General features: G+C 37.5%; 2 protein-coding genes across 3 annotated transcripts; both read left to right on the forward strand.

The window, feature by feature from the left end:
• The first annotated feature begins 6,733 nt into the window (after positions 1-6,733).
• On the forward strand, positions 6,734-16,052 carry h6pd (hexose-6-phosphate dehydrogenase/glucose 1-dehydrogenase). 2 transcript variants are annotated; one of them, XM_022746758.1, is made up of 5 exons: positions 6,734-6,783; positions 10,276-10,942; positions 11,029-11,146; positions 12,158-12,427; positions 12,564-16,052. In XM_022746758.1, the coding sequence occupies exons 2-5, from the start codon at positions 10,301-10,303 to the stop codon at positions 13,907-13,909; spliced, it is 2,376 nt and encodes a 791-aa protein (XP_022602479.1). In that variant the 5' UTR covers positions 6,734-6,783; positions 10,276-10,300; the 3' UTR covers positions 13,910-16,052. The 2 variants fall into 2 exon arrangements, with proteins under 2 accessions (XP_022602479.1, XP_022602478.1); XM_022746757.1 differs by lacking the exon at positions 6,734-6,783 and adding an exon at positions 9,381-9,443.
• A 1,620-nt stretch (positions 16,053-17,672) lies between these two features.
• LOC111222889 (retinoid-binding protein 7-like) lies at positions 17,673-19,185 on the forward strand. Its single transcript, XM_022746786.1, has 4 exons — positions 17,673-17,809; positions 18,182-18,360; positions 18,557-18,658; positions 18,817-19,185. The coding sequence occupies exons 1-4, from the start codon at positions 17,737-17,739 to the stop codon at positions 18,868-18,870; spliced, it is 408 nt and encodes a 135-aa protein (XP_022602507.1). The 5' UTR covers positions 17,673-17,736; the 3' UTR covers positions 18,871-19,185.
• Positions 19,186-23,273: the final 4,088 nt, after the last annotated feature.

Below are 23,273 nucleotides of genomic sequence, written 5' to 3' on the forward strand. Positions count from 1 at the left end.
ATTCCATTCTATTAAAAAGAAAAAAAAAAAATTACAGTGTAAAAAAATTGCAAGTAAAAGTTCTACAATCAACACTGTATTTTGCCTTTTGTCAGCAAAATGTACTTGAACTAACAAAAGTAAAAGTGACCTTGCAGAATGGCCCTTTCAATAGGCCCGTTATCAGAATTAATTATTATTGAAATATATTTAATTACTCTACACCCCTAATATCAAGTTCACTAGTTAAAAGACTTAGTAGTGATTAAAATACCACAATAAATATTAAGCATTTCAAATCATGAAATGCTGAGATTTCAACAAGGAAACACATAAAAGATTGTTTTATTTGTTGTTTGTTTGTTTTTGTTTTTTTTTTTTTAAATCTGTATGTATTGTAGCTTTAGTGCCCTGTCTTGCACATGGCATGGGAATTTAATTAAAGATGACACACTGAGCTACACCATAGGATGTAAACAATCCAGTCAAGTCCTGCTCTGGTACACTTGGGGCCAGAACAACTTACACGCCTACTTGGTGTTAAAATATACATCTAGAACCCTTGTTGGGTATTTCATCTGTGCTGGAATATTGAGTTGTGGTTGTAAATGTTTCAGACATTGTCAGTAATACAGTACAAATATGTTTGGGCTTTGGTAGCATTTCAAAATAAAAGTGGTTAAGCTGGACAATCTTTACTGACCGTCTTCCAAGTAATTGCCTGAATCTCCACATCTCATCCAGGACTTGTCTTTCCCACGACTGGTAAAGGAGGGGTCAAGTGGGGGGGTGGTCTGGTATGAATATATGACTACTAATGAGGCGGTCCTCATAAAGAACCTTACAATTTGGGTATGAATATGCGACCACAAAGAAGATCTGACAATAGCATCACCTAGCAACTCTTATCTGGAGGAATTTCAGAGTCAAGTCTTCTCTATGAAGCGGCGTGTACTTGGAGAGAAGAGCCCCTCAGGCTGAGAGCCAAATACAGCCGGCCACCCTGACAAACCCCCCCTCCCTAAAAATCAACTGAAGAGGCGGACATTGTCTTGTCCAACGTTACCATACACGGACATTAATCATACAACAGACAGAGTGAAAGATGTTGGTCAAAAAAATAGATTAACAAGTTAAGTGTGGGTTGAGTTATGACTTTCTGACCTTCAAATGACAATCACTTCAACTGCTTACAAACACAAATTGTAGTTTGAGTATCATTCTAACAGGACATGCTCACCTTTTACAGAAGGAAGGAAAACAACATTTTTATTAAATTATGCACTGCAATTAAAGATCAAAGATCAACCATGCATGCAAACTTTCAATTCTTATAAGAAGATTTCATTTGTGTTTTTTTTCAGTATTAACTGATAAATTTCAGGTAGCACTTTCCTCTAAATAGTGACAAAGGTCACATTTTAAACACAATCCTTCACGCAGAAAAAAGTCATTTTGAATACTCTTCCCATTTACTACTGTCAACTTGAGCTTCCACAAATATTTTTAATTGTTCAAATATCAGTTTTTTTGAATAAAAAAAAAGTTTTATGTCCTCTCTAAGACATAAAAAATCGTGATCTGTTTTTTCATCTCACAAAGACCTGACACCATGATTTAAGATTCAGATATCCGTCACTTTCAAATTATCTAACACACTTTGTGCTTGAGTGTGAACTGCCACTTGAAGGAAACTTCCATCTTAAGCACTCAGGCAGCCCTTTCTGTCCTGTCTTCATCGGTTTTGATACACACTGAGGTACACTTAGGTGTTATTTTCAGCTGTGTTAATGCTTAAGATTCTGAGAAGTGGTTTCTGTTGTCATCCAGTTCTCAAAGGTGTCAAAGGTTAACACCCTCTCTAACACAGAAGTATGCAAATGCTCTCATTACAATACAGGCTTCTTTTTATTCACCTATGAGAGCATGCGTCCTGCTGGAGAGCGGACCGCGGCCTCGGAGCGCTCAGCCCAAACACCCCACCCTTCCTCTGGTCCCGGGCTTCTAAGGGCAATGACAACACAAAAGTACTTTACACTGGGGGCTGGGCCTGAATTTTGTGGGTCAGTGAACAGCGGCCGAAGCAGCAACGCCATGTCATTCAGACCCTGTTCCCCCCACACCCCTGGCGTTCCTTACACTTCTTGTGGTATCAGCAAACAGAGAGATAGACCACTTTTGAAAGCACTGGGGAGTTTTTGTGTGCTGCCAACATAAAGTGCACCTACTGTTTTCCACCACTCTCACAGCAAGGGCCCCCAAAACCCTTGTTAAGAAATGATGGATTCACGCCTTTGTGTTTACATTTTGATGACTATAGCCTGACCATCAGTAGTGGAAGAAGTACTCAGATTATTTACTTAAGTAAAAGTTGTCAACACCACACAATGATTACAAGTAAAAGTCTTACATTTTAAGTATTTGCAACAAAATGTTCTTAAAGTATAGTTATCTTATGTCTGTATTACACTATTATATTATTGAATCATGTTGGTCTATTCCTTTATATACTTCTGGATTGTTAATCTATAACATTTCATTGACTAATCATGTTGTAATGTAAAATGTTGACATGAAAAGTAATTAGAAACTGCTGCTGAATAGATGTAATAATATTATAGAGTAAAGAGTAGAAAGTAGCATAAAATGTAAATACTTAAGTTAAATACAAGTACCTGAAGTACAGTGCTTAAATAAATGTACTGACTTACCACTGCTAACCGTGCCTCTATGTTTAATATTTATTGTTGTTGATCATTTTTTTCCCTCACATTTGCTTTTATTAGGTGTCCCAGTTGTCTCATTGTATAACAATTTTATGTATTTTCAATAAAGCAAAATAATCTAATAATCTAATATTCATTGTTACAGAAATCACAGTATTTAAAAGTCTACTCGAGCCCCTTGGTGACTTCAGCCAGATAATTAGACAGGATTTTGAGTCACCAAAAAAAATCCAACATGTGGGCTCAGAGTCAGATGTCTGAAACCACACCATGGGATACACATTGCATTTTCAAGCTAATCCTATGGATTTTAAAGACACTTTATGAGCCTAAAAGGTTGGAATTTTCAAGCCATAAAAGATTGTGTAATCTTTTAACTTATCTGAAAACATAAAAATCACACAAGGAAAAATCTGTGCTTTACATCATAACAGAAATAATCGACAGAAACATTAGATATCTCTGCTCAACAATCACGCCACTGTTCATGAGACTCTGAGAGAAATGCAAGGTGAACTGTGCACTTCATTCCTGTACTTGTATTGAATGACACAATATGATACCATGTACTGATAAGCTACAAAAATAAACTAAAACAGAAGCTAGGGTTTGAAGTCACTAATCTCAAGGTCAATACAAGTCTCTCACCAAATCTGAATAAAAACCACAGAGCACATATTGTAAAGTATCTACCAACTAAAGTGTGCTCTGATGATAATAACACCAGAACCCAACTCCAAACCACCGTCCTTTTATTTGCCTCACAAATAGGGATTTGATGTTGTAGAAGCTTCTTTATTCTACACTAAGGCATAATGTGCTGTGTTGTCTGGACTTTGCTGAAAAGCCTGTGCATTGTTTTTTCCTCCATGTCCTCAGTCATCTCATTTTAAAAGCTCCACATGCCACCACTGGAAACACTACCTCCCTTAACTGGAATTTGGGGCGGGTGACTGTTGTCTATGTGGGATGTTTTGTGTGCAGCGTAGCGTTCAGACACAAAAGAGAGAGCACGCTCCGACAGGTCTTCATCTTCTGAAGAGAAGAAATGTGAGAATTTGGTTTAGAAACATGGAGCATTACTCATACATACATGGGTTAAGTCTATTTGTGGCTTTGCCCTGATCACTCATCGCTGCCTGCATTGGCTCTGACCTCATGCATCAAAGAGCAACTGCAGAAAAAAAAAAGAACACTGCAGATATAGAGAGAAGCCAAAGCAAGATATTTGGCAGGACTGTCTCACCTTTGAAATACAAAACCACCACTCATTAACTGACTGCCTAACTAATTTCCTTTAAAGTTACATATCAAATAACAACCATTACCAACTATATAATTACTCAGAGGAACAAAGAGTCATTTGGATATGAGCCTTGGTTCATTGCTCAGTATTATATTCTCTTATTAGTGTGTAACAGGTTGTGTATTCAAATTTATCCCAGACTGAGGTCACTATAATCCTTCTCGTCTGGCAAGTGGGGGACCAGGGCATGACTGAAAGTGAAATCTCCTTCAGTAAAGACCCGTGTTAAATGTAATGGCTGTTGGCAAAGGGGCCTAATAAAGATGACAGCACACATTCATATGCATTCGTTTGTGTGCTCAGCTTGACGAAGTCTGCCCTGCAGGCTTAACAAAGGGGAGGAAGGAAGCCAGGGGCTGTGGAGAATGCCTGTGGGTGTGGGGTGGCAACCCACGCGCACACACACACACACACACACACACACTTGAACACACACTGTGGCCCTACAGCTTGCGTCCTGTGGTCTCTCAAGTCTGAAGTTATAGCAGTGACAGCTGGGCTAGCACGCTCTGCATGGGCTCATTCTCTCTTTAGCAGCCAACCTCTCCAGCCCCCCCATTCTAACACACGTGCACACACACACACACGCATGCACGCACACACACACACACACACACACACACACACACACACACACACACACACACACATACACACACACACAGGATGCTCCATCCTGTTTACTGTTTACATTTCACAGTGGCCAGCCAACTTGGGAGGGCTCTACAGTGTGATCACAGGCAAAACAGCTGTTTGTGAGGTAGTGGTGTGGATGGTGTGTGTGTGTGTGTATGTATGTGTGTGTGTGTGTGTAGCAGACGTAGAATTTGGGATTAAACTATAATTTAATTGTTGAGACTGAACATTTATTCTTGACTATGAAAACAGCAGTTGACAAAACAGTCTCACCACCACGTCCATTAAGTAGCAATTCTGGAGCTTTTAATCATATCACACATCTTCCTCAGCAGGTGGAGCTGTCTTATTGTATGTTCAAATTTTCATTTTTCTGAGCACTTTTCTCATCCGTGTTCTGCATAAACAGTGTTAAAAGGACTTCTCATTCCTGTTGGCATAAAAGTTGCAACTGAAAGTTCACTCTTGACCTTGGGAACAACAGTTGAGGAAGATCATATGATACGACAGAAAGCTCCAAAACAGCTACTAAAGGACCATCCTGTGAGACTGTTTTATATCAAGTTGTGCAGCCAAATGTTTATATGTCTACTAGAAATGTGAACATCAACACAATACAAAAATTTCCAGCTGGGATACAGCATATAATTTAATAAAACAAGTGGGACTCACAAAATGTGGTCTTGAGATTTTAAGTATGTGGCAGAAAGGTTTAGTTTTCCAGCTTCACCTGCTGATTTACATTATGTGTGTAAGAGGTAAGTGTGAAGCTGCTGAGTCAAGGTCTGCGCTGTAACGATCACAACTGTTCAGAGGAGGAAAAAGGGAGGACCAGAGAGGGCGACTGGCAGTGTGGTCCACAACAATCACATCACTATTTGGCCAAAAGGGCACCTGCTTTGTTTGAGGTAGGCCTGGATTCAGAGGGTGATGACATGAGACAGCTGAACAATGCAGCACAAACAGGACATACAGTTTGTCCATGTAAAGTCAGCTGTTTGTGTTATTCTGATTTTTCATTCCTGCTTTTAAAATTGTTGATACTCAGTAATCTATTGATGGTGGCATGAGGAGCCAGTGAAAAGTATCAGGATGTAGTAGAAAGCAGCTATACCACAAAGAGACCAACAGGGGTCCCTCTTGTTTTGACGATATGCTGCAGTCTACAGCTGCCCCCAAGTGACAGCAAACAGTCAGGGACATAAAATACAGCCGATAAAAGCCTTAGATAAAAGATAGTGAGTTAAAAAGCAAAATCATAGAGCACAAACTCATCTCTGAAACCCGAAAAGTTTTTATTTTTAATTTTTTTTAAATGTTTTAAATGCTAATTAATCTTTTCCATTTAGTAGGTCTTTAACTTGGGCTTTACAGATTTGTGATGGGGGGCCCTGGACAACAGCCTCCGAGGTGACACTTATATATATTTGTGGTTGGAAATTCAAGCATCAGACTCAAAACACCAAAAAACGGATGCAAAAAAATTACAGAGACACAAAATGACAACAAAGCAACGCAATACAATCACAAAGAGACAAAATGACCAGAGACTAAAAATGACCAAAAAGAGAGACAAAACCACAAAGAGATGTAATACGACCACAGAGAGACAAACTGCCACGATGATACACCGAATGGCTATAGTTTTATGTGAAAATATCAAAACATAACAATATAAGCTCAAATAATTTAGGTCTAGATTTTGACACATGGACCCTCTGATAAAGGCCACAAGATTAGGCAATGAAAGACCCATCCAAATTAATTACATCTTTTAGGTTGCAAAATTTTAAACAGATCTACTTTTAATGAAATTACACTTGATATGTCTCTCTCAAATTGATATGGAAGTGAAACTGGCACATGTGGGAAAGTTGGTGATCCAGCTTAGAGGTCTTGTATTTAATAAAAGTACACCAAGATCATTTTTACCCGAGTAATATTTACACTTTATGATTCAAAAGCAGGCTACGGCAGATCTAAATCTCACATACCCTGTCTTTTGTGCACATACTGTAACCTGACTGTAACATCCGCCTGCACTAGCCCTGTTGTGTGAGCAGGACCATGTCACGTGACTGGTGCAGGAAGCGGCTTTTGAAGGTGCAGTGTGTCGTTCATGGCACCACGGGGCAGGTTCGTATCCAGTTAACTTTCTACGTCTATCGGTGTGTCTTCTGGTTGTAGTTCACTCTTGTGACTTGTTTCGGCGACGCTACAAGTGCATATTTAATTAAAGCACTGTGGGGTAATGTGTGTGTGTGTGTGTGTGTGTGTGTGTGTGTGTGTGTGTGTGTGTGTGTGTGTGTTTGTGTTTGTAGCGGAAGTGCAGTTTGAAAGCTAGCAGGTGAATCCTGGTGGGTTAATCCACCTCTGACGGCTACTTTCACTCTTGTAGAAGATGTCGTCCCTTTGTTTGAAAAGCCGAGAAATAATCCTCCGAGGTTCTTTTTGTGTTGTTTTATTTCCTGTCCGGCGAGAATCGAGCCGACCACAGCAGCAGGGCGTCCCACTTTTTGCAGGGGTACAGAATTTGGCGCAACACGTGTGTAGCAGAATGTGTATGAAAGAACAGCATCCTTTCAAACCGGGACACCAGTCTGTGCTGGAGCAGTGGGACACACACACACTTAGGGTCGGAGAGATCAACAAGTGAATTTCACACGTGTGTGTAAACGTTATTTTTACACGAGAGAAACTCGAGTCAGTTCAAATGTTTGCGAATGTTTGAAATAAGTCACCCTCCTCTCAGTAAAACCTAAATGTTTGACCTGATGTGTGGACGATTTATTGCAGGACTATTGTATTAGACTGCATTAGTTCTAACTAGGTGTTTCCAGTAAATTGCCAACCAAGTGTATGTGCAGTGCAGGCTTCAGGTCTCAGGAATGAAACATCCCCTTGTGAGTGTTGTCAGAAAAATATGTAAACAGTTAGATAATTAATTGATTAATTTTTTAAGCAACAATTACCTGTTTCCAGCTTCTTTATGTTAATGTTTACAGGGAACCTCGTATGATAGTGAATTTTCAACTGCTGATTGGACAAAACAAGCTTTTTAAACACTTCATGTTGGACTTCAAGAAACTTCCTGTTTATTTTTTTTCCAATCAGTAATCAATAAATGGAGAAAATAATCAGCAGATTAATCAGTAATGGAAATAATTGTTAGTTAAAGCCCTAAATGCATGCTTGCATTACTTTATATGAAAATATAATATCATCATATTATAACTATGTATTCTATAACTGAAGCCTAATGACCTGATGATTAATAGCAATGTAGTGAAGTTGAATAGGCTCGTCAGTTTCTTACGATAGCGAGTGAATAGTTTTAACATCCCTGCAGTTCTGTTGGAAGACTCGTAAATGTTTTTTCCTGCAGATCACTGGGCTGTGACAAATTTGGCTGCAAAGACACAAACAGGATACAGCCATATCTCTGCAGCGTTTTCTCCAGTCATGAACACAACTGCTCCTCATTGTACATATGGGCAATTTGCTTGGGTTAATATGGTCTTGCTTGGAAACTGGAATCACCACATAATGCAAAGAAATTCTTTGTGGAAACTTCCTTAGAATTTCACCAGAGTAAAAGTCAGTACCAGGAAGTTTTGTGAATACAAGAGTGTGTGAAGATCATTTGAGAGTGATGTGTGATGGGCTGTGCATGCTCAAGAGAACAGAAGATGACCTTTTTGGTTTTCTTGTTCACTATTTATGGCATATCTGATGGATAGATGAGTTGATTAGGAACATGGATGTGAAGGGAAGATTTTCTATGGTAAAATGAAAGCAGCTCGTGACTGAGGGGGGGAATCATGTGTTGGAATAAACTGGGAAATGTCTTGTGAACGGCTGCAGAGGAATAATGTCAAATCCTGAATGAAGATAGTGTCTTTTAAGATAATATACCACTTTATTGCATCCTGTGGGGGGATTATCAGAATAAGTAATAGCCTAGAAGTCAACAGAAAAAGATGAGAGGAGTACAAGTAGTATTCAGTTTTAAAAAGAGTAATGTAATAAAATAAAACAAATAAAATGGAAAGGAACCAGTGCATTTGTCAAATATAACTTCCCAGCAGTGTAAGGTTTAAGATGTTGTCAATTTTTGACAGCTTTACATAAGATGTGACTGATTTTTCAAAAGTATTGTCCTCAGCGACCCTTTAAAAAAAGTAAAGCAGAGGTAAAATCTGCCTGTCAGCTTTCATGAGGTGGCCTTTGCTGTTTGTATTGTCACTGTGTAAACATGATTGTGGAACACAGGGATCCCACATGTTACACTCAGTCATAAAATCAGCTTGATACTGTGTGTCTGTGTTATTTGAGATGTCCATTTGCTCTTCATTGACACTTTGTTTTCTACTTGGTGGTGAGCAGAAGAGGCTTCAGCAGGGGCCTTGAAGGGATTTTGACTTTTCTAATGTATGCACCAGATGTTAATTGATTGAATGAGGCCCATTCCCACTAAGAAAAAAATAAGCATTATTTAAAAAGAAATACTCATAAGTCAAAATTGTGACTCTCTAATTACTTCTCTAGCCTCTCTATTTCGCTAATTAAACGATTTAGGGCTTGCAAAATCATCAATAAATTGGTCAAACTTTCCCAGCTGTCTCTAACAGAATTCTTTTACTGGAAGCTAACCCCCACCCCCACACCCACCCCCCTGAGCAAAGTGCAAAGTCTACATGGCTGCTCCACCACTATCCAGTAGTCACTACACTCACGAGAGTATCACTGCACCACATCACTGCCACTGAAGGGACTGCGGACAGAGACTCTGCTAAGTAATTCATTGCACATCTGTTTCATCTTTGGAGATTTGCATAGGTTCCGGTGTATTTGAAGTTTACATAGACTATTGCTCACATTCATAGTGATCATATTTTGCTTCTGTCTTGGCACTTAGATGTTTAAATGTATCTTTTTAAGTTCAGGTGTTATATGTTATGTTAACTGGTGTGACATCATTGAAGGAATACAGCACAATCTACTGCATGTGTGTAGTGTTAAAATGTTGAAGGTTCATATTATGAGTGGGACTGCATTCATTTCGCTGTTGTAGCATTTCTTTTATGTGGCATTCATAAGGCAAGTAAGTGAAGATCATTTTTATTTAACTGAGTTTTTGGGACAGAGGAACTTTCATGTTTAATTTAGTTGTATTGCATACTGAAAAGATAAGTTGATTATTCAATTAGTAGATAAACAGAATGTCAATTATTGATTATAAGGATAATGGATTAACACTTTCAGTCGGTTTTTAAGGACAAATGCCAGAGATTTGCAGGTTCAAGCTTCTTATTTTGAGGATTGGCTGTTTTTTTTTCATCCTCTGATAGTAAACTGAAAATCTTTGGGTTTTGGTCAGAGCAACACATTTAAACATGCCACAGGTTCTATGAATTGATCATTTCTGACATTTTATAGATTGAACAAGAAATTGAAAAAAATGATTGTCAGCTTGGCAGTTGATAACGTAATTTTTTAACATCATTTTTATTTGCAGCACATTTTTCTGTAATTTTCCATGCTGTCGATCATATATTTAGCTTTGATGTGATTTCTTAGTTGCTCAGTGATGCTCATTATTTGCCTACATGTAATGTCTCTCTACAGGAGTTTGGACAGTTAAGACCAGAGCATGTTTGTGACCGTGTTCCTCCTTCTGGTCACTCTGTGTGCCCAGGGAGGATATGGAAAGGAGAGAGAGGAAGTACAGAGACCCGGCCATGTTTCGGTTGTGATAGTGGGAGGCACAGGTGACCTGGCAAAAAAGTACTTGTGGCATGGCTTCTTCCAGCTGTACGTTAACCAGGTCAGTAGTGGAAACACCTTTTCCTTCTACGGCGGAGGACTGTCACCCGCTGACACGGCCACACCCCTCCTCTTTGACATCCTAAAGGCAGTGTCATGCTCAAAGGACGTACCTCAGGAGCGCTGCTCTCTTCTGAAAGAGCAGTTCCTTCGACTCTCACAGTATCGGCAGCTGAAAGCCCTTGAGGACTACCAGGATCTGGCCAAGCACATTGACAAACAACTTAAGGAAGAGGGAATGACAGAGGCAGGGAGACTCTTCTACCTCTCAGTGCCAGCTTTTGCATATGCCGATATTGCTGAAAAAATCAACAGCAGTTGCAGGCCGACCAGTGGGGCGTGGTTGAGGGTGGTGCTAGAGAAACCTTTTGGACATGACTTTAGGAGTGCTCAGGTACTAGCATCTCAGCTCGGGAGCTCCTTGAAGGATGAAGAAATGTACAGAATTGACCATTACCTGGGGAAGCAGGTAAGGACATCCTCCTGGGTGTGTGCCTCTCACCCGTTAATCTGTAATTGAGATGTTTGATTTCATCTTTCTGCTTTTGTGAGAAGGTGGTTGCAAAGATACTTCCATTCAGAACAGAGAACAAGAAGTTTCTGGATCCCATCTGGAACAAGCACCACATCGAGAGAGTGGAGATTGTGCTGAAAGAGACCCTGGATGTTAAAGGTATAATATAAAACCTTTCCACGTTAAAATGTCTAAAACTGGCTAGACGTAGGTTATATTTTTTGTTTACATTAATTAAATACTAACATTATCCTAAATGTTTACAGCAACTTTCAAACTTAGAAAAATCCATGATTTTAATCAATGAACGGTCCCTTTCATTTGGTTGCCTGTTTGCGTTAGCGTCAGAGAACCGCTGATATTTAATGCAAAACTGCTTTATTCGGTGTTTCTTCTGGTTTTAATCACCTGGTGTGTCTGGTTTTTTTTTTGGAGAGGAGGACACCTCTGCAGATAATTTGGCTCCCTCTAAAAACCATCTGAACATCTGAATCATTAGTTTTCAGAGGAACAAGCAGAGCAAACATTGGCGGCAACTTGGGTCTCAGGCCCCCTCCCTGATGTCATGTGTCCACCAAACAGCGTCGGAGAACCACTGACTTTTATTGCAGAAATGCATTATTCTGTATTTTCACCAGATTCAGTCATAGGATCAGTTTGTTTTAGAGAGGAGGAGACCTCTGTGGATAATTCAGCTCCTGGTAAAAACCTCCCGAACATCTGGATTGTAAGTTTGCATCGCAAGAGAAACAAACATGAGCAAACGTGAGCTGAGCAAACATTAGCAGCAGCTGGGCTCGCAGCCCCTCCAGCATGATTTTTAACATGATCCTGCTTTATTCAGTGTTTTTACCGGTTTTGATCACCTGGTCCGTTTGTTGTGGAGAAGAGGAGACCTCTGCGGATAATTCCAGTAATACCAAACAATTTACACTCAAGGATCCTGAAGGAAATGGGAGAAGCTAACTGCACTGACTACACTGATGGTGAAGACACTAACCCCTATGATCCCATCCATGCTACTTCTCGACGTCACCAAATGCCGTCTTTTGTTATTGTTTTGATTGTGAGACCCCAAGAAGTTACATACTGTGTGTGTGTGTAAAGATGATTCACATTGCATCGGCACTGTTGAAATGAACTCGTCGTCATGTTGTTTTTGTCTTCAAGGTCGTATTCCCTTCTATGACCAATACGGGGTGATCAGAGATGTGCTACAGAACCACCTGACTGAGGTCATGACGCTGTTGACCATGAAGCTTCCCATGAATCTGAGCAGCAATGAGGAAGTCATGCAAAACAAGCTGAGGGTAATCAGTTCACTGCTGCCCTTAGGAAAGAATCAAGCTGTGCTCGGCCAGTACCAATCATACAAGTCCGAGGTTCAGCAGGAGCTGAATATGACGAAAGATCACATCACTCATACGCCAACATTTGCAGGTGAGCACTTAACAGCTTTTATTTGTAGTTATTATGATTCTGTTTATTCTTTACTGTTGAGTTGTAAAAAGAAAAAACTTGCTGTACGACAAATATAGTTAATAAGCTAATAAGTGCTTGTGTTTGTATATTTCAGCTGTATTGGCACACATTGATGAAGCCCAGTATGAAGGTGTGCCAATTCTTTTAATCTCAGGGAAGATGTTAGAGGAGCGGGTGGGATATGCTCGCATACTTTTCAAGAACAACATCTTTTGTCTTCAAAACCACAACAGCATTCACTGCAAGCCCAAACAGATTGTTTTCTACTTTGGGCATGGCAGCCTTAAATATCCAGCAATTCTCGTTAGTAAGAATTTGTTCAAGCCAGTTTTAACGGATGGTGAGTGGAAGGAAGTGACAGAGCATGCTGATATCAGTGTTTTAGGTTTGCCAATTTCAGACTACTATGTGCAAACTCCAACGGAGGACAGGGAAGCGTATGCAGAACTGATCTCTCACATCTTTGCTGGATATAAAAATAGTTTCATTAGTACTGAAAACCTGCTGGCTTCTTGGGGCTTATGGACACCGCTGCTCAATAGCCTATCCAGCTCTTTTCCCCGCATCTACCCTGGTGGTGTAGACAACGGGGACATGCTGGACGTCCGTCTGAAAGGGAAGGACATTAGCTACAACAGCGAGGTGGTGATAATCAGCCCCGATCAGATGGGTGGCACGTCAGCAAGTGGTTTCCAAGTAATGCAAGGCAAATTTCGTAATAATAACATGGTGTCCGCCTGGGCTGAGCAGCTAGTGGAGCAGCTAGCTGCTGATGTGCAGGAAGCGGCGGAGGCAGCCGTGCGTGAGAGCGGCGTTTTCCATCTCGCCCTCTCAGGTGGCTCCACACCCCTCGCTCTGTTCCACAATTTAGCCCTGCACCACTTCTCCTTCCCCTGGAGAGACACCCATGTGTGGATGGTGGATGAACGCTGCGTGCCGCTTACTGAACCGGAGTCTAACTTCTACACACTCTATAACCAACTGCTACAACATGTTAGGATACCCTATTTCAACATCCACCCCATGCCAGTGCAGCTCAACCATCGTTTATGTGTGGAGGAGGACGGGGGAGCACAGTTGTATGAGAAAGAGATCAGCAGTTTGGTTAATGGCTCCAGCTTCCACTTCGTACTGTTAGGAGTTGGCTATGACAGCCACACAGCTTCTCTGTTCCCAGGTACTGAAGTGGATGAACTTGGGGAGAGACTGGTGGCTTTCACTGAAAGCCCTGACAAACCTCACCAGCGTATGAGCCTCACGTTCAGTGCAATTAACCGAGCCCAGAAAGTAGCTCTTTTAGTGATGGGTAAAGGCAAGCATGAGATGATCACCCAGATGAGCCGAGTGAAGGACAACCCATTGAAATGGCCTGTCACCGGGGTGAAGCCTGCTAATGGCCAACTTGTGTGGTACATGGACTATGATGCACTTTTCGGATAGGGGTTGTAATCCTAGCTTTAAATCAGACAAATGTCTTTGGAGCTGCTTTAATTCAACAGCTGATTTGGGGTAAAGAATGTATGAGGACCAGTAGTTTTACATGTTTCTGCTTATTAACTACAATCACATTTACTGATAATTAGTGCTGCATCTTTTTAAAATTATGCCAGCAGATTTCTGATTGATCTCCTACTTTCCAACCAGCTGTTTGTTAGAGTCTAGATACATGAACTTTAATCAGAATAATAAATCCATTATAGCTATCAGTGTCATATGGCAGCTGAAAACAGAAAACCGTTTTTAAAAAACAGCCCCTTCTTGGAGGATTCATTTGCTTATGGGGAAACATGGACACTGTGCAAAGAACATTATGCAGTTTGTGGTTTCTCACATTAAAAGGGATGCTTTTTTCCAGCACATGATTTCACCAGCAGTAAAGCGTTGCAAGTGGATTATGAAATGGTGATAACTTAATAGCTAAAAGTTAAAAGCTTTGAAAATTTGCTGGCAGGAATGTTTAGAAGTATTTGTAATTAATAGTTAATGGGATAAAAACAACGGGTATGATCCTTTTTACTGAAAGTAAAAACCTCATTTGAATATTTTTCTGTGTGTGTGTGTGTGTGAGAGTGTGAAATGAGTTTGATGGTTTAACTAAGCCTAATTAATATGAGATGAGTGAAAATCTAGACCAATATACGAAGTATACACATGTCTGCAGTTTACAGACTGCAGACCATGTTGCACTGAGCATCTGATGTTGTAAACATGTGGTGCCTAAAGCCACTTCCAGCAAACGCAAGGATTTGTGCACTTATTATAACCCAGGATTGTTGTATGTTTGAACTATATCAGATCTCAGGTGAACTTTGGTGTAATCTACACTTATTGATTGTATGTTTAATATTGTCTAGTGACAGTGAACCCCTGCACAAAACAAAATTGGAAATGAGACTGGTTTCATAAATAATATATTTTGTTTGCATAATGATAATACAGCAACAAACATTTGTAATTAAAATATTTAGGGTGATTCAAAATATTTGGTGCTTCACCGATAAATAGCACATTCCCAACCCACACACATTCACATTCCACGTAGAGAAATCTGTACGTGTGATCTTCAGGTGCTTTTTCTAGAGTCCAAACAAGAGTAGCTTTATTTCAATATCAGGTTGATTCATGTTTCATAAAAGTTCTTGCACACCATAAAGTCTTACAGTGGTGTACAACCAAAACCTTTTGACTTGAAAACAAAACTAAACAATCAGCTGTGTTAATAAAGTGAGTTCAAGTGATGGACAGTGTGCAGGATTCTTTGGTTTTCTTTTTATGGTTGATCTATATACCTGTGTCTGAGGGGCTTCTTTAAATGAAAGTGGACTGCAGCTGAATTACAGCAGTCATGTTGTCATTGTGCCTGTGTTTGATCCATAGAAACTGAAAAGGTGCCTGTGATGTAAAGTATATTTACAAAACATTTTTCCTATGTACTATGAGTGTAGCTCCATGCATCACACTGGCACCGCATGACCTGTGTGTTTTTAATTTTCTTTCCTTTTCTTTCCACAACTTCGTCACATCCCAGCTGCTTTAAAGTTTGACTTATTAGACGTGAAAGTCAGAAATTGATTTGTGGTGAAAAAATATTATCTGGGGAGTAATATTAATTCTGGCAGTAGGATATAGGGATCAGTTGCAGTACATGTCTACTTGTGAAAATAGAAAATGGCAGGTAAAACAAATTTACAAGGTGCACTGGCTGGATTTTCCAGTTTATTTGTATACATTAGTTTGTTGTCACCAAAGCTGTTTTTGTATGACCATTTACATGATGGGGATCACTTATGTTTTGGTACAGCATCTGCATTTTCCTTTTAATAATTCAACCTGGTCATCCAAGCTGAATCAATGTGAAGTATTTCCTTTTAGTTTTCCTGCTTGAATCTGTTTAATGTACTTTTACCTTCCCAATGAGACAAATATCACTATCAGTACTGTATACAGATTTCACATATGTATTTTTATGTATATAATTATACACTAAATGTGCTGTGTAAATTACATATTTATTAGCTTCCTATGACCAGTTGTTACATGAAACCCATCAACAAATAAAAGCAAACTGTTCTGATAATCAAGACAAACATCTGCTTTGTCATACTTCTATGAAGTGAGCATTACACATGAGGAGGATTAAGTCGCTTTCCTTTTTTTTTTTTTTCTTCCCATGGTTTAAAGTTACCAGCTGCTGGTGGCATGGAAACTACATGAAATCTTAATATGTGGAGTGTCAGATATCAACATGGGACAGCTGGGCTGTTTTATCGCTCATTGTTTCTGCTCTGGTCCATCACAGGCCGCCTCTCAGTCAGCCAGATTCCTCCTCTCACCATGAAAAAACCTGAACAGACACAAGCAGGTGTTAGTTCCTTTGAACTAAGTCTGTGTATGAGTGGTCCCATACTGTATGTGTACATTTAGAGGAAATGTATTTCACCTGTGCTGAAAATAGAGGCAACCGTCATAATAAGAGACATGTAGTACAGCTCTGGGGTCGTTTCAGCCTGTGAAAACACACATATATAAATCATCTTTGATGAACTTTTTGTCTTGGACCTGATGAGCACCAACATTACAGTCATTTTCTTACGCATGCTGCTGCTGTTAGAGTCAGGATGGTTGTACATAGTCCTTGTCCACATGACAGCAGCCCAAACACATGATAGCAAGCCCACAAGCTCTGTGGAACTGGGTCTAACAATGTGAATATCACTGAAAAACCTATTAAAGGAGTTAAACGAGTTATAGCCATAAGATTTGCTTTTTTTCTCAAATATTATGTATGTGTTGTCAAAGCTCTCTGATCTGATTGGATTTACCTGACGCTATGAAGGACAAGGCGATGCAAGCTGACAGGTTGTTCAGGAGAGGCTGCCTGCAGTATCTTGAGGATTTTGGCCTTTGAACAAAACAGAAGCCAGTATTAATGCCACGTTCCCTCTTGTACAAATGACCCATGATCTCTATGGCTCCATGCCATTGCCTGTGTCCTAGTTACCTTGCCATGACGTAGAACTGAGGAACCAGAACAATAGCCATGAACACTGCATTCACTATTTGACTGCAAAGAGAACATTAATAAAGCATCAGTATTAAAGCTAAAGTAAAACACAGTAAAATTAGAATGTTTGAGTTAATATAAAGATATTTTTGCATTACGTAAAACCGAAATGTGAATAATTGAAACCTTGCTTACAATTTTAACCTCTTATTCCTTGGTATCCATCTGCTGCTATGATACGCCATGAAGATTAGCATGTAGAGAAACATGGACGTTGGTCATCCAGGCAGACGTGTGCTGTAACAATATTCTTTTTGCTTGGACGTGTTGCGCTCAAGAGGTGGCAGCAGCTCCAAATGTGAGCTGGAGGAAGGATTGTGTTTCAGGCTACACAAGCACAGAGACATTGGCTCCATATTGTTTTCCCTTAAGGTTAAAACTCTACACAGCTTCAGCTCGAAGGTGAGGTTGTGTTTTTAGTCTGTGCTGGTTTTAAAGATGCAATATTTTCATGTGGCTTAAGAATAACATCCTGTTCAGGGGCTTTCGTCTTAACAGGAACAGAATAGTTTCCTCATATTATTAAAAGAAAAAAAAAAAGTCCAGTGTTCAATGCTCCTTCTTTGTGAACAGAGCAGCAGCCAACATCACCTCTGCCCCATATTGACACACAATGAAACATCCCACCCCAAGATATTAAAATCAGTTCACTCCTGATACTCACGCCTGTGGAGTCTTCCAGAGTGTCAGATAAACATCCAGGATGGCTGTTGACTACAGTGGGACATGGGACATGGTCAGCAATGTCAATTTTGAGGGGTATATGGTTGCACTTGGTAAGTGTCAGTGCTTCTTTTAACACTTCTTTGTAAGGATACATAATGAAACTTAATTTGATAGTGTTTAGTTAAATGTTTATGTATGACGAGGGAAATCTTTGTGGATAGTTAACTGAAAAGTTTAGCTTGTGGGAATATGAAATTTTCCTCAGCATCATTTATGTAAAACAGTCATTTAGAGGTGAGCACCATGATCCATCATCAGTATACGTTTTTTGTTTTTTTTTAAGACCTGGAGGGTGTTCTAAGTCTATGGAAAGTAAATGTTAATTTATTTCCTGCTCAGGGGATGGTGAATATAAAGTTTACATGAATTTAAATAAGTGAAACCTTTTTGTAACATACACTTACTATCATTTTGACATGCAGGCATTGATTTTGCAACACGCAGGATTGCCTCGATGTTGAAGCCTCAGAAAGTAATTGAGCAAGATGGAGACTGTTTCACAATCAAGACGTTCACTACTTTCAGAAATTACGAGTTTTCATTCAAAATTGGAGAAGAGTTCAAAGAGGTGACAAAAGGAATGGACAACCGCTCATGCCAGGTAAAAACTTAAACTGAGGTCACAAAGTTAGACCATGAATGTTGCTGTGATCACGACCACACAACATAAGAAAATAAAAGCAACAAATAATATGTATTTTCCAGGAGCAAATTCATATCCCTGTTTTGTGTTGCACAGTTGTTATCACAAACATATTTAACTGTAGTGCTCTATTTTTGATTTCATTCTCTGTTAGACTGTGGTCAGCTGGGACAATGATAAGCTGGTGTGTGTTCAGAAAGGAGAAAAGAAGAACAGAGGGTGGATTCACTGGATCCAGGGAGATGAGCTTCATTTGGTATGACTGCAGTTTTTGCCTTGGTGGCCCCTTACAACCCAGTTAGTGTTTAATATGTGATACTGTTTCCCAGTCTTTTGTGGGCTCAGACAGTCTTTGAATTTTTACATCCACAAAATATGGTAAATTTCACAGCTTCATTTGTTTTCTCTTTTCAGGAACTTACCTGTGAGGATCGAGTCTGCAAGCAAATTTATAAAAGGACTCTGTGATTGTACTAATAATTATTCATGTCAGCTAAAACCATTTCAGACTTTGGAGAAAAGAATTTACAGTAGTTACATTAAATAAGCTCAGCCACACAATGTAGCTATTGTACTGTTGTCAGTTGTGGAAGAAGTATTTGTACCAATATTATGACTGATATTTGATACATTTTTGGATTACTAAGACTGATGCATAAACATGTATAATGTGTATAATCTTGTTGTTATAGATGGTTGGTTTTAGTGCATGAACTGTTTTGCCATATTATTCTCCCACAAAATGCAAAATGAATAAAATACACAAAGGAGTCAAAAAAAAAAGGAAAAGAGAAAATAAAGGAAGAAAATGAACGTCAGGAGTTGGCAAATTCATGTCTACAGTTTCATGTCTACATTGTATAGTAGTATAGTAATGTCATAGTATAGTAAAATGTAATAAAAGCATAATAGGACATTAAGGTATTTAAAAGTTGAAAAATGTCATAGTGTAGTAAGGCATAAAAATGTCATTGTATAAAAAGGCATGAAAACATCAAAAAACATCATAGTATAATAAGGCATAAAATGTCATTAAAATGTCATAGTATATTAAGGCATAAAATCGTCAAAAACAGTTATAGTACAATAAGGCATAAAAATGTCAAAAACCATCATAGTATAGTGAGGCATAAAAACGTAAATAAACATCACAGTATAATAAGAGATAAAATGTTATTAAAATGTCATGGTATAGTCAGGCATGAAATTTCATAAAAATGTCATACTATAGTAAGGCAAAAACACGTCAAAAACCATCATAATATAGTCAGGCATTAAAACATCAAAAAACCTCATAGTATAGAGGGGATAAAATGTCTTAAAAACATCATAGAAGTAAGGCATCAAAACGTGAAAAAACTTCATAGTATAGTAAGGCATAAAAATGTCAAAAAACGTCATAAACTGTCATAAAAATTTCATAGTACAACAAGGCATGGATTTATCAAATACAATAAAGTATACTAAGGTATGAAATTTCATAAAAAGGTCATAATATAGTAAGGCATGAAGACATCAAGAACCACAATATAGTAAGGCATAAAAACATCAAAAAATGTCATAGTATAGAAGGGCATAAAATTTCATGAAAATATCACACTATAGTAAGGCATAAAAACCTCAAAAAACGTTGTAATATATTAAGACAAAAAAACGTGAAAAAAAGTCATAGTATAGTAAAGCATAAAAACGTCATAAAAATGTCATAGTATAGTAAGGCATGAAAAGTCATACTATAATAAGGCATAAAAAGTCATAATATAAGGCATAAAAATTCATAGTATAGTAAGGCATAAAAAGTCATAGTATAGTAAGTCATAAAAAGGCAGTATAGTAAGGAATAAAATGTCATATAAATGTCATAGTATAGTAAGGCATAAGTAGTCATAAAAATGTCATAGTATAGTGAGGCATAATAAGGCATGAAAAGTCATATTATAGTAATGCAAAAAAAAGTCATAGTACACTAAAGCATAAAAAGTCATAAAAACGTCATAGTATAGTAGGGCATAAAAAGTCATAAAAACGTCATAGTATAGTAAAGCATAAAAAATCATAGTATAGTAAGGCATAAAACCGTCATAATATAGTTAGGCATTAAAAGTCATAAAAACGTTGTGGTATAGTAAGGTATAAAAAGTCATAAAAATGTCGTAGTATAGTAAGGCATAAAAAGTCATAGTATAATAAGTCATAAAAAGTCATAGGCATAAAAAGTCAGAAAAACGTCATAGTATAGAAAGGCATAAAAGTTATAAAAACGTCAAATCATATCAAGGCATAAAAAGTCATAGTACAGTAAGGCATAAAAAGTCATGGTATAGTAAGGCATAAAGAGTCATAAAAAACGTCATAGTATAGTAAGGCATAAAAACGTCATAGAATAATGAGGCATAAAAACATCATAAAACCGTTATAGTATAGTAAGGCATAAAAAGTCATAAAAATGTCATAGTATAGTAAGAAATAAAAACGTCAAAAAACGCTGTAATATATTAAGACATAAAAAGGTCAAAAAACATCGTAGTATAGTCAGGCATAAAATGTCAGGAAAACTTCATACTTCGGTAAGGCATACAAATGTCAAAAAACGGCATAGTATAGTAAGGCATAAAATGTCATGAAAATTAGATTTTATAATAGGTCATAAAATCTTCATAGTACAACAAGGCATACAATTATCAATTACAAAAACGTATATTAAGTCATAAAATTTCAATAAAAAGTAATAATATAGGAAGGCAAAAAAACTCCAATAACAGTCATAGTATAGTAAGGCATAAAAACATCAAAAAACATCATAGCATAGTAAGGCATAAAAACGAGACAGTATAGTAATGCATAAAAAGTCATAGTATAGTAAGGCATGAAAAGTCATAAAAACAACATAGTATAGTAAGGCATAAAAAGTCGTAAAAACGTCATGATATAGTAAGGCATGAAAACGTCATAGTATAGTAAGGAATAAAAAGTTATAAAAACATCATAGTATAGTAAGGCATAAAAACGACATAGTATAGTAAGGCATAAAAAGTCATAAAAAGGTCATAGTATAGTATGGCATAAATACGTCATAGTATATCAAGGCATAAAAAGTCATAGTACAGTAAGGCATAAAAAGTCATAAAAACATCATAGTATAGTATGGAATAAATATGTTATAGTATAGTAAGGCATAAAAAGTCATAAAAACGCCATAGTATATTAAGGCATAAAAAGTGACAAAAACGACATAGTATACTGTGGCATAAATATGTCATAGTATGGTAAGGCATAAAAAGTCATAAAAATGTCACAGTATATCAAGGCATAAAAAGTCATAGTACAGTAGGGCATAAAAAGTCATAAAAACATCATAGTATTGCATGGCATAAATATGTGATAGTATGGTAAGGCATAAAAAGTCGTAAAAACGTCATCGTATAGTAAGTCATAAAAAGTCATAAAATTGTCATAGTAATGTAAGGCATAAAAACGTCATAGTAATGTAAGGCATAAAAACGTCATAGTATTGTAAGGCATAAAAAGTCATAAAAACGTTGTAGTATAATAAGGCATGAAAACGTCATAGTATAGTAGGGCATAAAAACGTCATAGTATAGTAAGGCATAAAAATGTCTTAGAAAAACCTCATACTATAATAAGGAATAAAAAGTCATAAAAACGTCATATTATAGTATGGAATAAATACGTCATAGTATAGTGAGGCATAAAAAGTCATAGAAATGTCACAGTATAGTAAGGCTTAAAAAGTCATAAAAACGTCACAGTATAGTAAGGCATAAAAAGTCACAAAAATGACATAGTATAGTAAGTCATAAAAAGTCATAAAAACCACATAGTATAGTAAGGCATAAAAAGTCATAAAAACGTCATAGTATAGTAAGGCATAAAACGTTATGAAAAACGACATAGTATAGTAAGGCATAAAAAGTCTTAAAAAGTCATAGTATAGTAAGGCATATAAAGTCATAGTATAGCAAGGCATAAAAAATCATAGTATAGTAAGGCATAAAAAGTCATAAAAACGTCATAGTATACTAAGGTATAAAAAGTCATAAAAACGTCATAATATAGTAAGGCATAAAAACGTCATAGTATAAAAAACATCATATTATAATAAAGGATAAAAAAGTCATAAAAACGTCATATTATAGTATGGCATAAATATGTCATAGTATAGTGAGGCATAAAAAGTAATAGAAATGTCACAGTATAGTAAGGCGTAAAAAGTCACAAAAACGACATAGTATATTAAGGTAGAAAAAGTCACAAAAATGACATAGTATAGTAAATCATAAAAAGTCATAAAAACGTTACAGTATAGTAAGGCATGAAAACGTCATAGTATAGTAGGAAATAAAAACGTCATATTATAGTAAGGCATAAAAAGTCATAGTATAGTAAGGCATAAAAAGTCATAAAAATGTCATAGCATAATAAGGCATAAAAACGTTATAGTATAGTAAGGCATGAAATCGTCATAGTATAATAAGGCATAATAATGTCATAAAAACGTCATTTTATAGTATGGCATAAATACGTCATAGTATAGTGAGGCATAAAAAGTCGTAGAAATGTCACAGTATAGTAAGGCGTAAAAAGTCATAAAAACGTCATAGTATAGTAAGGCATAAAAAGTCATAGTATAATAAGGCAAAAAAAAGTCATAAAAACGACATAGTATAGTAAGGCATAAAAACGTCATAAAAACGTTATAATATAGTAAGGCACAAAAAGTCATACTATAACAAGGCATATAAAGTCATAAAAACGACATACTATAGTAAGGAATAAAAAGTCATAAAAAGATCATAGTATAGTAAGGCATAAAAAGTCATAAAAACGACATAGTATAGTAAGGCATAAAA

The sequence above is a fragment of the Seriola dumerili genome, unplaced genomic scaffold (genome assembly GCF_002260705.1).
Source record: "Seriola dumerili isolate Sdu_G_001 unplaced genomic scaffold, Sdu_1.0 BDQW01000109.1, whole genome shotgun sequence".
Taxonomy (NCBI): Eukaryota; Metazoa; Chordata; class Actinopteri; order Carangiformes; family Carangidae; genus Seriola; species Seriola dumerili.